The sequence below is a fragment of the Accipiter gentilis genome, chromosome 7 (assembly GCF_929443795.1).
Source record: "Accipiter gentilis chromosome 7, bAccGen1.1, whole genome shotgun sequence".
NCBI classification, from domain to species: domain Eukaryota; kingdom Metazoa; phylum Chordata; class Aves; order Accipitriformes; family Accipitridae; genus Astur; species Astur gentilis.
Window position 1 is genome coordinate 33,413,808 of NC_064886.1, and position 16,080 is coordinate 33,429,887.

The 16,080-nt window shown below is 46.4% G+C and overlaps 2 protein-coding genes across 5 annotated transcripts in view; both read left to right on the forward strand.

The window, feature by feature from the left end:
* KCTD15 (potassium channel tetramerization domain containing 15) overlaps nucleotides 1-16,080 on the forward strand; it is a 231,646-nt gene that overhangs the window by 208,339 nt on the left and 7,227 nt on the right. For all 4 annotated transcript variants that reach the window (XM_049806881.1, XM_049806880.1, XM_049806879.1 and 1 more), the window contains exons 3-4: nucleotides 4,526-4,670; nucleotides 12,552-12,857. In XM_049806881.1, coding sequence (XP_049662838.1) covers nucleotides 4,526-4,670; nucleotides 12,552-12,857 — 451 coding nt within the window. The remainder of the gene's footprint in view (nucleotides 1-4,525; nucleotides 4,671-12,551; nucleotides 12,858-16,080) is intronic.
* SS18L2 (SS18 like 2) overlaps nucleotides 11,042-16,080 on the forward strand; it is a 191,577-nt gene continuing 186,538 nt past the window's right edge. Inside the window, exon 1 of the mRNA XM_049806885.1 lies at nucleotides 11,042-11,045. The gene's annotated coding sequence lies outside the window, so the exon portion shown is untranslated. The remainder of the gene's footprint in view (nucleotides 11,046-16,080) is intronic.

A 16,080-nucleotide genomic window follows, 5' to 3' on the forward strand; every position in this document is an offset into this window, starting at 1 on the left:
GCCCCTAACCAGAAAGCAGCCCCCCCCGGAAAAAAACCCCACTTTTCTATCCCAAAGTGCTGTTAAACCCCACAACAGCGGTGTATGATGTGCAGAGCTGTGGCTGTGCTCAGTGATGATCTCAGGAAGACCAAGAGCGTTCCAGAGGGAACTGGGGGTGCAAAAAGCTCTGGCTGCTTTTAAGATGGAGTTGGGTGAGTTTATGAAAGAGGTGGTGTGCCATGAGCTCTGCTGTGGGGGCTGGAGTCACTGCCCTGTGGGCCCCCTCTGTGCTCCCATCTTAACGGGCACTGTAGGGAGCTCGCGTGGTGGAAAATTGGTCACCAGCATTACGGGGGGTGTGGGTAGCAGCAGGCGTCTGTAGGTACTTGCACGCAGCATGCGGCTTCCTCCCTTGCCCAAGAAACTAAGAAAAGAATTCACTGGCACTCTTGTCCTTGTGGGTTGGCTGGCTGCATTGTTTGTTTTTAATCTAATAAAAGGAGATCTTAATATCATAGTAAAATCGGTACAAAGCTAGAAACTCGCCCCTCGGCATTTTGGCGAAACATTATTGAAAATGTAAAAGCCTTTAGCAGAAACAACAGAAGCACAAAGAAATTGTAGAAATAGGATCAACAGGTTGTGTTCTGGATGTTGGGAGGAGCGGGGAAGAGCATCCAGCTGGGGCTCGAGGTGCTGGCGAGACCCGCTAATCTGGAAGCTCGGCATTTTGGCGAAACATTATTGAAAATGTAAAAGCCTTTAGCAGAAACAACAGAAGCACAAAGAAATTGTAGAAATAGGATCAACAGGTTGTGTTCTGGATGTTGGGAGGAGCGGGGAAGAGCATCCAGCTGGGGCTCGAGGTGCTGGCGAGACCCGCTAATCTGGAAGCTCTGCTGGGGCTCTGCTCCGCAGGGACATGATGCAGCGGTGGCCGGGAGCAGGGGCCCTGCAGAAGGTCAGGGTGGGCAGCACTGCAGAGCGGTGGCCAGGCCGTAGGGAAGAGCACATTGCCGGGAGGGCAGGAGCAACTGAGGAGGAAGAACAGATGGCTGGGAAGAGCCCTGCACTGGGAAGATGGTGTGAGCATAGAGGGACCTGGCCAGGGAGGTGGAGGCAATGGAAAGGCAAGCTTGCCATCCTTAGCCTTGCAACTACTTGGATTCTTCTTGGCGTGGTCTGCTCCCTGTCTGGAAATTAAGTCTTGGACAGGAATTTTAAGAGTGTTTTTAAATTAGAAAGCGAAGCATCTCTTGCAGAAGGTGGGAACGCTGAAGAAGCGTTCATTGCTCAGACTCACCTATTGCTGTAGGATCCAAGTGCTGCTCTTTTGCTTTGTCTCCGTTTTCCTGTGCCTCCCGCCTCTTCACAAACATCACTGGAAATACCATTCCCACATGCCATAAGCAAGTGCCTCCTGAAAACGCCATTACCCAATTTGGCCACCAGTACAGTACTGGGCACCACAACCACTCATAAAAACAACCGTTTTCGGGGTGACTACTGCCCAACCTGAGAGCTGCAGCTACTCCCCACAACTTTAACTCACATCACACGGCGGGGCGCTGGAGGGAGCAGCTTCCTGAGGCCACCAGCCAGAGCGGTACCTAATTTCTGATTGAACATCAACAAGTTTGCACAGTGCAAAACCATTCCCGTCCCCTTGCACTCGCTGACTTGCCAGGTCTCTGACAGCCTGTGTGCATTTTGCTTCCATGCTTCTGTGCACGGCATTTCGTTCTGGCCACCCAAGACCCATCCACTGAGCATGTCACATCCCAGTGGGGCTTGTGGAGCTGACCCCGGTCACTGTGCTCTTTTCCATGGCTTCACATGTGATGAGCAACCCTGTCGGGCCAACTTTCCATTCAAAGCTGCCATTTGAGTACACTTTGTGCTCTCGCAGTGTTGCATTTTCTGATGGACTTTCTACAGGTACGGTTTATACTTGTGAGAAGGGAGAAGCAGGAGCGCTTTCCACATGCAGTGTTACAACATGCTGCAGTGAAGTTGGTTCTTGGAACATAGCAGCCCCCTAAAATGTCAAATAAATCCTTAAACTATTCATCACTCTGTTTTTGGGGTGGCAGTTAAGTCTTTCAACACTCTGCAAGTTTCTTTCCCCAGCAGTAATTCCGCTGGTGAAGAAATACAGCTCAGGGCACTCCACAAAGGCCTCAAAATTCATGTTTTGTTTTCATTACCAAAAAAATGCTTCACTACATTAAAGAGCGGCCCATTAAAATTTTGTACCCTGTCTTCCCTGCGCCCTGTCGTTGTTGGCAAACCTTCCCCCATACGCGTGGCAGAGCCGAACAGCAGCCGTCGCCCTTGCTTTTGCAGACTTCACAGGGAAAGGGCAGCAAAGGGCAGGAGGTTTAAGACACAGCCCAGCTTGTTCAGGTGTTAAGATCTCAAAACTTTCAATAGCCACGCAGATTTACTCAATAAAATGTACCGTGCTGAACCTTAAGCTGCTCTGTCAGTGTTTCCTCTGCTTTCAGTCTAGCCCAGCACAGCACACTGGCTGATGTGCATGTCTAAGGAAATAAATTAACTGTCTGATTCCTGGAATAAAATTTAACACTGTACAAAGCAACATATTTAACTGTCTCAGGTAAATAGTCCTAAAATAACAGCGAAAAAGAAAATAATGAATTACTGGAGGCTTACCGCACGTTGGGATTCTATAAATTAAATGTTGCAGCGTGAACTGCGTGGTGTTCTCCGATACCGTTGAAAAGCTAGAGGTTGAAGAAAAACAGTAACCGTATTACAGTTAGGGTTGAGGGGAGCATTCGGTTATTCTCATAAGTAACTCAGACTAGCTGGATGCTGACACGGACACGAGAGGAGGCAGTAAAACCTGGAGCTTGCTTAAGAGGTCAGAAGGGTTTTTAGCTGAATTCAGCGGGGACTTGCCAAGTCCAGTTTTATTTAATATCTGCAGAGTTAATTTAGAAATAAACGGCACATTAAGTTTGCGTCTACATTAGCAAGTTAGAAGACCAGACTGAGGTGCAGCCGTGGAGAGCAAATCTCACCGTGTTGCACGAACCCACGACCCAAAGCATGCGGTGCAGGCGGTGGCGGGGGGAGCAAACCTGCCCCTTCCCATCGCTGGGATGGGCGCGCGCCTTCCCCGGCCGGGCTGTGGGCTCCCCGCGTCTGCTCCCCTCGCTGCTGGGCCAGAAGGCTTGGGGTGGGTTGGTGGTGATGGAAGGAGGGAGGCAGGGAGCCTGCGGCCGCGGCATTCGCCGGCGGTGCTGGCCGTCGCCTTTGGCGGGGTTGGGTGAGCTCGTTATCCACGGCAGGGGAAAGCCCTGCCCTGGTCTCGGCGAGGGACGCGGCGGGATTGCACGGCCGAGTCGAAGGGGCGGCTCGGCACTGAAATCCAGCAGGCTGTGGGATAATCTCTCTGGGAAATGGAGGAGCCCTCACTAGCAGGGTTATTTAAGACTCGACTTTGAAACACGAGACACTCTGCAGTTGGGAACAATGCTGCACTGTCAGAGAGATGGACTCAATTACTTAATAGGTCGTTGCTGTCTGTCTCCTGCGATTTTCCTTTCAAGAACATATATTCAGCTGGGTTATTTCTCATGGGAAGACAAAGCGTTCTGAGAGCAGCCAGGCGTTTGGAGGGGAGAGGCGGGAGGAACGGCAGCCAGGCAGATGCCCGGTTTGCTTTCTGCAGAGCATGCTCCTCAGGACACGGGGAAAGCTGGAGTGATGTAGCTGATGTGGTGTTTTGGTCCTGTAACCAGCTGATCCCCCGGTCTCATAGGTCTCGCTTCCTTTTCTTTGCTCACAAAAGATTTGCCACGTTGCTTTCTTCTGCCAGACTCTGATGCCCAGGACTACTGGTGGTGGGACTGTGGTCCCACAGGCAGCGCTGCAGATGCTGCACGGGCCGTTGGTTGCTGCTTTGCCAAAACATTCAGCGTTGGATGGCCACTTATCCAGCACTGACAGGTCCGTACAGCTCATCTCGGTGTATGGGAAGCCTCTCCTCTAGGATGGAAAGGCTTTGATGGCGCTTGATCAAAATGACAGCCAAGCTGGAGGAAAAGCTCGTGGCCAGGAACCCATCTCTGAGTGACCACTCAGTTCTCCGTTAGCAGGACACGGCGGACAGGGATGTATAACGGAGCCGGTGACGCATGGTCTCACCAACATCACTCTGCCAGCCGTGGGGCGAGCGTCTCATAGGCACGTTCCTTGTTGGGGTCATGGGCCTAATTCCCAGCCCTGATTCGGTGCAGCACGAGCTTAGCGCCAGGGCAGCTGCGGGGCTGTCGCTGCTGGTGTGCGCGCCTGTGTCTGCATGCGCACACGCGCTTCGTGTGTGTCGGCGTCTGGGGGCACACACGTGTCTGAGGCATCTATCTTTGTGCACTTGTTTGTCACCAAACTGTGATACTGCATTACCTTATGCACATGAATTGATGCAACTAAATTGGCTGGATGTTCTTAAGCCCTGAGGGTGTAATGAGATTTTGTCTCTTTTGCCCATTTCTTTTTCTTTTCTTTTTTTCAGAATAAGTCGTCTGTTTAATGGCACAGAGCCTATTGTCTTGGACAGTTTAAAACAACATTATTTCATTGATCGAGATGGTGAAATTTTCAGATATATATTAAGCTTCCTAAGGACATCTAAGCTACTGCTCCCAGATGACTTTAAGGTAAGGAAAGCTATAGTCTGCAATCTGTTTTTTCCTCCCATTCTGTCATTTGTTTTGTTGCAGGTTGGTTTGTGTGCTTGACCTAAACACACTTAACTAAATGTTGCTGTTTATTGTTAGGATTTTTAGTACTTGTGTATTACACCAGGGATGCTATTATTTAATAAATGGACCAATGGTTGTCATGGATACCATAAAAAGTTAAACGATGAAGCTTATGGCTAAATCAGTTTTTCTAAACTAATTGTATTTCCTCACATTTTTAGCTTATTTATCAGGGTATAACAACAATTAAGAAGCAACATCAGCAACTAGCACTTACCGGGGTTTAATGCTCAGAGTCTGAAAGAAATGTTTTAAATTTGATACTTTGAGGACTTAAATTGCATAAATCTTTTCTTGTTGGTATAAAAAAGAAACACCCTTAAACAAGCCCATGAGGATTTGTGTTAGATATAACCGATGCACATACTTTGATTTCAAGCGGTAATCTTTTACACAATTTATGAATGTCAAAATATTCTTGGGAGGTGGAATTTACTGAGGGCTTTTTAAGGAGCAATACATGTTTCCTATGAAATAATGGCACTGGTTGTTGCTTTGCAAATCCTGATTGTTTAAACGCTCTCCTCCTAGTCTTGTTTATGTGGCTTTGCACTTTCGAAACTTGCAACATTGTCATCCTTATGTATGAAAATTAGAAGACAAAAGTGTCCAAACTGTAGATTACGAGATTCAACAAAAGCACTAACTCCAGGACGAAGCGATGAATAAATTGGGATGGCAACGGGGATCTGCTCAGTTAGAGGACGTGGAGCGTTGCTGGAGAGGAAAGTTCCCGCGCCGTGCAGTGGGATTTCACTTTGCATGTTGGACTAGGTAGGCAAGATAATTTGGCCAGTCATGACTGAGTCAGTCCAGATTTGTGGCTGCTGTGGTGGCTGTAGCTTTGGAGTACAGCTGATCCTTATGCTGCAGACGGCTCCTCAGCCATTCTTGCCTAACTTATGAGTGTAATTGTATTTGACCCCGGCATAGCAGTGTTTGAAGTTAATGTTGAGCAGATGCACTGTGCAATGGGAGCACACATCTAGTTCCAAGGCAGGGGAAAAGTTTTGGCATTCATGGGCAGGTTTGGAGCTCCAGCCCAGAAGGGCTGTCCTGAGCACTGGTCTTTCTGGGAAGCAGTGGGCAGGCTGGGGAGGCTGGCCTGCGGGTTGGGGTGCGGTGAAGCAGGGTGAGAGCCAGAGCACTGGATGCAAGAAAAGCTCATTACAGAGAAATGAGAGAAAACACTCAGGTAGGAGTAAAGCTGAAGACCAGCCCAGCCCTGTGGATTGTAAGATGGATCAAGTAAAAGGGGGTGGATGGAGAAGCGGTACAGGTGAAATGCCAGAGAGATGCTTTAGCAGCAGCATTTTGGACAATCTAGTGGGACAGGAAGGCATGAGAAGAGACGGTAGAAGAGATGTCGTTTGAGCTGATCATGGCCTCAACCAGCATCCAGATTTCAGAGGTGCTGTGAAACAAAACCAGCAGGATTTGGTTAAGAGCCTGGAGGTTAGAGTGCTGGTGAATGCCAAGGACTTGTCTGCGCAGCGAGCCGCTGGCAGGGCTGGGAGAGACTCGGGAGAGCCGGCGCTGTGCCCAGGCTCAGTCCGTTGTTCCAGACCATCTCTTTGCATAGGGTTAACTGTATTTTATTTAGTTCCTCCCTGGGAGAGCTTTAGAGCAAACCCCAGGCTAATGAGGGCTCAAGAACAAAGCAAAGTATTGCTAGGTAGGGAGTAACTAAATAAAAATGCATAGAAGAATGCGCTGCAAAGCTATATTAAAACTGCATTGTAAACGGATTTGACTTCACAGAAATCGTGTAATTTTACCAGCATGATTAAAGTGACAGAAGACAATAATCAAAGGCAGCAAATGGAATCACTTGGTGTTTCTAAATGCAGAACTCTATTTAAGGTATAAAACCTGACAGGTTTTCCAGTGAGACTTGCATTAAATGTTCTTTATGTCAAACAAAGCATTATCAAGTGTTTTGAATATTTATTAGTTTTTACCCCTTAATTTAATCAAGCAGTTTATTAGCCTCAAGGTTTAGCCAAGTTGCTTTTCAACTTGAATTGCTGCTCAGATGGTTATTTTGGAAAGTTTGGAATGTTCGTACCGCACCAGCGTTCTTGTGTTTGCTATTTAAGTGTTGTTTTCAGACTAAGTTAACACTGAAATGCAGAGAAAGTGGGGTATGTGTTCCTAGGCTAGTGATTCTTTATTATCAAGTCTGACTGGTGTGTTTACAGTGAATATTAATTACACTTCCAACTACTAATAAGCCAGAACTTGAAAGTGTTTAGTATCTGACAGGTCTCCCTGCTGAAAGCAACACTCTTAATAGTTCATGTAATTTTCCTGGGTTTGGGGGATTTTAAGCCACATGAAGTATGCTGAGAAATTACCGTGAGTTGTTTGGCTCGGTTCTCCTTTGCAGCCAGCCCGTGCTGAGCGAGGCGATGGCGAGCAGCCCGGAGCTGCTCACAGCTCCCTCTTCCTGCGCCGGTTCAGAGCCCCGCACGTGTGTCCACGACACCTTGAGCAACAAATGTCCTCGAGTGGAGCGTGCAGCCAGAACCCCCTGATCTGCCACGCTGCTGGGTTAGAGGGTGGCTGGCACAGGAGCCGCCCCTCCTCCTCAGTCCAAATATTCTCTGCCTTGATCTCCCTCCGCCATCAGAGGTGTTTCTCCAGGACAGTTATGGGCAGCATCTGTCCCCATCGCTGCCGATACGTGACTTAATGCAAAACCAGGACCCGTTGTACCTACTTGAGACTCACTCCCTGCTTCGAGATCGTCAAACAAAAATAGACATGGGCAATGTGTGTATTATTACTCCATCTTAAGGAGGGAAGAAGCACAAATGCACAGGACGTCTGAGTTTCGTATGGATTATAGCGGTCACCGGTAGCACCTGAACCACAAGGCTGACATGCTAATTTATTAATATAATTTTAAATTTAGTTTGCTTTCATCTGATTTTAAATGCTCTCAGACTGACCTCAGCAAATGGCGCAGTTGTCATTGTAGAAGTGAGCAACTTTCTCTCGTAGCCAGGAGTCAGATCTTCACAGCGCTAAAATATAAAGCAAACATTGAGTCAGAATGACAGTTTGTTGTTTCACGTAACAAAGAATAAAAAGTGAAAATGGGCAGAAAGAGCCATTTCAGCCTGTTCAGGAGTCAATGCTAGGTACAAAAATAAAGGGCCTCTTTAGTACTGAGAGAAAAGCATCAGGTTCACAGGAGACCTGGTTTTGCAGTTTCCGTTGGCTGTCTCTGCCTGTAGTTAGCCATCTTTACTGACCCACTGGCACTCATGTCAAAACAGTAGCACAACTGGCGTTGCGGTCACACTTCCCATCTTGTCCCCAGGAAGATGTCACCCTTGTCAGAGGTGGCTGCAGAAGATGTCACCCTTGTCAGAGGTGGCTGCAGAATTTAGCCAATGTGAAATCCAGCAGAAAAAAAGCTTTTCTACCAAATAATGAGCAGAAAATTATTTTGTGAAAGGCAAAAAGCTGCATCTTTGAAAGATCTGTTTACCTTTCCCACAAGATCTAAGTGTTGTCCAGAAGTTGTGGATGGAGAAAGGCTGTGTGCATTCCACCTGGCTATCTGCTCCCTTTCCAGGTGACCTGACAGGACTTCCCCACTAGTTCCTACAACAGCCACAAGAAGTTGAAGGCTCATGGTAGCTCTTGAAGGCTTTTTGTGATACTTTACAGCAAAAACAGAGGCTGGGCTGTCCATCTCCCCTGTCAGTTTAGCAAGGAATACCCTGCTTCTATATAAGCAAGGACCTTGGCTGGTGGGAATCACCTTCTGAGTAAAGTCATTTTCCTTGGCTAAACACAAGCAGCTCCTTTAGCTACCATACACAGTGCTTGACTCTGGGCTGTGCTACCACAAGGGACACTGCTGTTAAGAAGCTGGGAAGGTAAGGAGATAATCCTTAGAAAAAATGGGAGATACATCACAAGTCCTGCAGGACAAGGAACTCCCAGACACGGCACAAAATCTGCTGCGGGATGCTGCCTGCTGCTCAGCAGCACTTGCGCTGATGCCAGGGCTGGAGCCTCCGTGAGAGAGGGTGAAGTATCTGTATCCATTTATCAGCTTGCGCCTGGGACAGAAGCTGTACCAGGCTGCTCTGAGGCTGAGTTTCAATGAAACTGCGTGTACTTGGCCACTGTGATAGGCAGTTAACACCCTGTAGCTACTCCTGCGCCTGTTCCAGTGAAATGTGCCTCTTCTGCATATAGGTCTAGGAAGATTCGTCTCTGCATCTGCCTTTGGTAACTTCTCAAAACGAGCAGCATGGAAATGTTTTCTTGCAGCTCCTGTGGCACCTCCCTGGCGAGGTCCCTTGTGGGTTGAATTCTTCTACTTCGTATTTCACGTTAAACTTTTGCAAATCATCAGGGTAGGATTTTATACCTACAGTGCAAGGGTGGAAATACCAATGCCAGCATTACCTGGGCATCCTGTGTAGACAATCCAGAGCTGGGCATCACTTCCAGTCCAGTCACAGATGCACAATACTCCAAACGGTGCATAAAACCTGAACGAGAAGATTGTGTACTTAGCGGTGTGTCGAGTCCCTCACCCTGCCCAAGCACAGGCTTAGAGAACTGGACCCCCACACTGTGAGCCATTCAGTCTTTGTTTCTGGTTTTGCAAAATCCTCTTCCCTCCCTAAATACATTCTCAAATTGCTTAGCGGTGTCCAAGTCACTCAGTGCAGAAATGCCAGATGCCCCTTTACAGGGCGGTGGGGCAGGCTGTGCTGGTGGTGGCTGGTCCGGGGCAGCGTGCAGTACGTGGAATGGGGCGTCACGGAAGGTGTCCCTTCCCAGCGCTGTCACTAGTGGACAGCAATGAATTTTCTCTTGCTTAGCAGAAGACACTTTTTTACCCCCCATGCTTGTTACAGCGCAACAAATTCCCTTTATTGCCACTGCCCGATAATAGCTGCCCAGACTCCCTAATGAAAGCCACCCATGCATGTTGCCTCTTCGCACCAGCACACCTCAGATTCCCGGCTTCTGTTACAAACCCCCTCTTCCAGGTGCGGAACCCTCTCCAGCATATTTGTGCTCAACCCAAGTATGGAGTGGACACGGAGATGACAGTCTTATTTTAGCAACTAACCCAAACACCAAAACCCAGGCAGTTACGAGCAGGTGCACACCTCGTCCCGCAGACCATGCGATCCTGGTTCTGTTTGCTTTATGGCATTACCGTTTTGGCCCAGGGGTGCTGGACCTTTGAACTCCTGTGATTCAGGATACTGTCAGCCTGGTCCAAAGCCCGGTCCAAAGCCCAGTGAAGTCAGTCGAAAAGGCTCTCATGAATGTAATGGGCTTTGCATCCAGCCTCGGGAGCACCGTACCTCTCCCTACTTTCAGAAATGGAGGACTGGGTTTTATATTGCTGTACCACCTCTTCTAGGTTTTACAGTTGAGTTTTCTTAGCACATACTCACTTGATGGACCTTACAAATAATACGTTATTTTATAGTGACCGTGAACACAGATATTCTAAAACTAGCTTTTCAGGGCCTACTGAAAACAGCAGGAGACTTTCCGTTGCCTTCAGTAAGCACTGGATGCTCCTGTTCACTTTACAGCATTACATTTTTCCTTAGCACTGCATGTTTTCCTTTGCTCAAAAAGGAGATACATGGGACCAGCAGATGCCCAGTGAACATTTGACGGGCCCCTGCACACACCTCTGTAATGAACACAGTTAGGTGGCGGACTGTGTTGCTCCAGTGTCCCGCACGAAAAAAGACTGCAGAAAGTTTGGGGCAGGGGTCGTTTTTTTTAATTTAGGCCACTAATCCCTGTAGGCTTAAACCGATCCCATGCTCAGTAACCAGGGAGCTTCACCGGTGGACAGAGAAAAGCAGGAATGGTTCAGCAGAGAGTGCTGATTTTGGGGAGGGGGGGAAAAATACTTTCCATCAGGGGATGAGGCTTTGGGGCTGATGCCGTCTTACCCAAGACCACGTAACACTGCCAGTCTCCACGCCTCTTCATCTGGCCTGTTCCCAACTCCAGTTATTTGCAGCATGCTTTCTATATGATTTCTTCTTTAATCTTCCTGTTGTTTTTCATCTTCCAGCTACTTCCCGTGAGTGTGTTTGTTGCCCTCATTTCTTCCCGCTTCCTCTTATCACTCTTTCCTCTCTGCGCCTTCTCTGGTCCTTTTTTCTCCCTTAGTGGTGTGCGCATTGTCCCAGCCTTAACAGACATCAAAGAGCTGTAGAGGATCGGATGTCCCTTTTGTAACGCGATAACCTTGCCGGTGTCACTGTGAATATTCATACATCTCCAGGCTGTAGGCAGCCCTGGGGTGAAGGAGCACCTCTCCACTACCCGTGGTGGGTCTGTGGTGCCAAATTTGAACACAGCTAACTGCTTTGGTTCAATAATATCCTGCAGCAGCAGATTTTACAGGTTAATTCTGAGCTGCTATGAAGAGTCGCACCTTTTTGTGCTGCACGTTCCTTGGCCTTTGATTCCCCCTCTTCCCCAGGTCCTGGAGCAGCAAGCAGCGCTGCCGTTATTTTTCATGTAATTTTGGTGCCCATTTCTCGATTACTTCTTGTCATGCCCTTCTTTCCAGTCCAAATGATTCCAGTCATTTCACTCTTGTGATTTTTCATTTCATTTCATCGCAGTGGTGGAGAACTGGCCTTTATGCCCAGGTTTGACCTAGAGCATACTCCACAAAAGTCACGTAGCATACCTGCGGTGCAGCGTTTCCATCCGTAAACAGGCGTAAGAGCCAGGAAAGCAAACGTCTTTGCAGAAGGGAGCTGGTGCTGTGCTCTTGTTGCTCCTCTTCCCTTCAGGAGGCTGAAGGAGGCAGTGGGGCCAGTGTAAGCAAACTGCCCGCCGGGTGCTTCGCCCTCTCTTTCTTCTCTGGCTTGGGCTGGTGGGCACTGCTGCCTCCTCAGGTCTGGGGGGCTGCTGACGCCCTTTGTCTCAACATACTCTCATGTGTTTAAGCTGAGGTGGGAAGATCTGTCGGAAATCTGATGAAAAGTTATTAGTGAGGATGCGCAGAAGACATCTCAATCAATGAACTGGGAATTGGATCAGATTGGGAATTTGAATTGCCCAAAGCCCAAGTGAGGTGATGGACAAATGTCTGGGAAGAACCGGGTTTTTTTAAGTTGTTGGAGTGCACAGCTGAGGTCCCAGCCAGTGGGGTGATCACTACCTCCGTATAATTTACCAGGCTCCAAAGTACACTTTAAATACATGAATAATCATGAAACACGGGGAGCAGCTGAGCTGCTGGAGCCAAATTTCAGACTCAGCGAAGACAGGTGAGAAGTGAAGCTGAACTGACATCTCCGTCTCGTAGCATGTGTGCGAGAGGTGACAGCGAAAGCCGAGATCGTCTGTTGTTAAGATCAGAAGTGAATATCTGAGGCCCAGAGTGAAGATTAGGGCTCAGGACATCTCCTCTTACATCAGCAGGCTTTGCTTATTGCAACCAGTTATTTTGATTTCTTAATCCAAAAGTAAAGCCTTCTGGCACTGAGCTTGTGGGATAATAAATGAAAGAATAATTCAGTGCAATGGGAACTTCACAGTCAGCTCAAATAGATTCAACACTAACACGGTGTGGTTTTCTGTGTAGGTGTAAGACGAAGACAAAGTATGTGGATACCTGTTGCCTTTGCACTCTTGCTGACAATACATAAGCTTAAGTAGGTCAAACAGGAACAATACTCATTTTTAAAAGGGAACTACAAGCATTTCTAGTTTCTCTCTCTCCCTCTCTTTTTTTTTTTTTTTTCCCAGGACTTTAATCTTTTATATGAAGAAGCAAAGTATTACCAGCTGCAGCCAATGATTAAGGAACTTGAGCGATGGAAACAAGAGAAAGAACAAAGGAAACATTTCCAGCCTTGTGACTGCTTGGTTGTAAGAGTGACTCCAGATCTGGGGGAAAGAATTGCATTGAGCGGGGAGAAAGCTTTAATAGAAGAGATCTTCCCGGAGACTGGGGACGTCATGTGTAACTCCGTAAACGCAGGCTGGAACCAGGACCCTACCCACGTTATTAGGTTTCCTTTGAATGGATACTGCCGGTTGAATTCAGTGCAGGTAATGGCCTTTTGGTGCTGGCTCATCTGTTTGCTGGGGTGTTTTTTTATTATTTCTTGTTCAATTATATGCAAATTATTTGCTTCTGCCCAATTACCTTCAGTGCTTATACTGCAAGGAGACATTTTCTGCCTGGTGAGATCACAGTCTTTCAGGTTTTCCTAAGTCTAAGCAGAAAAATAGATTTAGATTTTGTGTATGTTAGTGCCATGCTGGTCTCATAATGGTGTTATACTGATAAATGCTAATTTTTTCATCAATGTATAGCCTGCAGCAGTTTTTTTTTCCTCCAAAGTGCCCCCAGGAAGAAAGAGAGAGTTCCAAAAACTACAAAAAAAAATCTCCACACCATTTTATAGAAAATGCAACAATGTGTAAATGCATAATTTATGTCTCACTCATAATTAAATGATGGTGCCTGCGGGATGGACTTAAAAAAATTGATCTCTGCACTTTTTTTTTTTCAAAAGGATGTTCTATAAAAATTGCCCAGAGTATTTTAAACAAAATGTATTTCATTTTATTCTCAGAGTTTTGACATTAGGTTTAAAATTAAACATATGAAACAAAAGAAGGTAACTGGACAGATAGGTGGATGGTAGCGGAAATAAATATGTGGCTTGTGTTTAGGCAGCAGCCTTATGGGCAAGAAGTGCCATTTCACAAGGGATCACCACCACTGCGGCCAGAGCTTTGGTGTTGTAGCTGTCCTTGGGCTGCGGAGAAGGACCAGTGTTGATGATGCTGTTAACTTGGGCTTTAATTAACAAGGGCAAAACAGAGCTCTTGGTTTTTGCACGTATGCCTTTAAAATATGCTGCAAATACTTGTATTATGGAGAGTAAAATCAACCTACAGGGGAATATTTCCAAAGTTACCGTCCCCTGCAGACGCGCTGTGGCTGTGGGAACTGGGAACTGCAGAACTGGGCTGTGGGAAATGCTTTAGTGGTCTTGATAAACTTCCCTGTGGGAAAATACCCACAGAAGAGCTGGCCCATTGGACAGGCTGGCCAGGCAGGTTGGGGAGGGAGGCTTAATAGCAGGGGAGGGTGAGAACCCAGAGCCCTTGCTTACCTGTGTTGTTCCTGCGCAGCAAGCTGAGGTGCCCTCCATCTCCCAAGCTGCCAGTTGACAATGTTTTCGGGAGACCTGCAGTCACCAGAATATGTAAAGGTGGATGGAGTCGTTTTAACAACCTGCATTTGACACTGACACTTCCCGCCTTGGGGCAGCATTGCCTGGTGCACCGTGCACTAAATAGACGCTTTTGTCTGAAACCATTCTAAAGCCAGCTATTTTTGGTGATTTTTGGTTCAAGACTCCCAAGTGGTTCATTTGGTTGAACTTTAACAGTCCGATGCCTGTAGTTAATTTTGCACAGTCCTTAGCAATTTCACGTTTGGCAAGGTTTGGAGTGGGCTGCCCCAAAAATAGAAGGCTGGAGGTGGGTTGGAGGCAGATCCGTTTGCTGGCAGTGGGAACAGTGCTGAATTCATCACTGCACTGGGTGGAGAAGGGAGCAGCTGCAGTTTAGCTAAGGTAAGTGGATAGGGAAGCGTGTTCGTGCCTCAGCCACACTGTCCATGTGATACAGTTAGATGCGTGCAAAAATTAGAATAACTGAAACAACAAAGGGTCACTGCAAGCCACTGATGGGCTCAGCACTGCAAGCAGCCCTCAAAGCGCTGGATGCCCACGTGGCTTGGCACTTGGCTCTTTTTTATCCAAAGTGGCGTACTGGTAGGAAATGTGTGCTTGTAGTAAAAGCGGAATGCTAATTATTGTTATTATTTGAATGTGTTTTGAATTCTGTCAAAATTCAGAGAGAATCAAAGAGTCTCTTCGCAAGTTTGTGTTGCGAAAAAAAATTTGTGTCAAAGAGCCTACAGTATAAATAATATTATTAAATTACATAATTTTACTAAATTACATCATTTTACTATATAATTAATAGAAAGTCTTCTCAAACACTTTCTGGAAAATGATGCATTTCTGAGACCAAAGGCTGATGAAATCAGCAGCTAATTATCATTGGCTCTCATGGACTCTGGTCAGCGCACAGGCGCTGCCTTTCCCCTTCCAGGATTTTTTGGCAAAACGATATTAAATCAGAAGTTGGAAGTACAGTGAAGCAAATGCACAGTCTTAAAGGAGATGTGTTAGGAGGGGTAGTGGTTGGAAGAGCAGAATCATTTCCAAAGAATCTCAGAGTGACGCAGTAAGTCTGCCTGCTGTTTGCTGAGATACATCACTTTTGTCTCCCTATGCTCTACTTAATATATTTGGTAGCATAATTGCAGTAATTATAAATTCTTTGGATCTTTGGAAAATATTTTCATTAAATGTTTTGTGTCAAGAACTGTGCATATAAAACAAAGAATGTCAACGTTATGTGCATATAAAACAAAGAATGTCAACAGTAGGTAGTGGTAGCCAAAAAAATACAGTAGCTCTTAATTTAACCCCCATTTGTAATTACATACAGGTATAGAGTTTTCCTAAGACTGACACTGTTTTTTCAACTCCTCGTAACAGGTTCTGGTGAGATACATGAGCTTACCTTAGAGAAAATTCTGTGATGCTTGTATATGTTGAACATTGAGTCTTCATAATTAAGAATGTATTTGTTATTATTCTGCAGAATTTAAATGAAATGCAATAAGTGAAAGTATCATGTTTCTATTTAGAAAACCTTCCAACAAAATCAGATGTGCTCAGAATACCGGAAGACAGAGTATATTAAATCCTAGCGCAAACCTTCTATTTAATATTGTGTGTGTGTCTGCCTATACGTAGAAGAATCACAGCTGATACTTTCTTTTTGGCATATACTCTTTGGAGATTTACAGGAAAGAAGCTCTGATTTGATTCAGAGACGCTTACTGGTTTCCCTCTGTCTGTATCTTACCTGCAGAAAAAGTAATGCGCGTAAAGCCAAATTCACTAAATGGCATTTAAATCTCTTCGTGTTCAACATGCTGTTTAGTCTTGTGCACACACCAGTGCATACAAACCGGTGCTCAGCACACATGGAAGCAGCCTTTAGGAGCCTTTCTCCGTTAGACCTAAGCTCAACCTCATCCAAGTTACACTTACAACTCTGCAATATTTAAACGTTCTCTGCATTGTTTACAGGATTTGGCCTGTTTTGTTTCTTGCTGAGAAAATTGATGATACCAAGATTTTTAACACTAGATTATAGCCTGCAGTCTAGTCCTTCG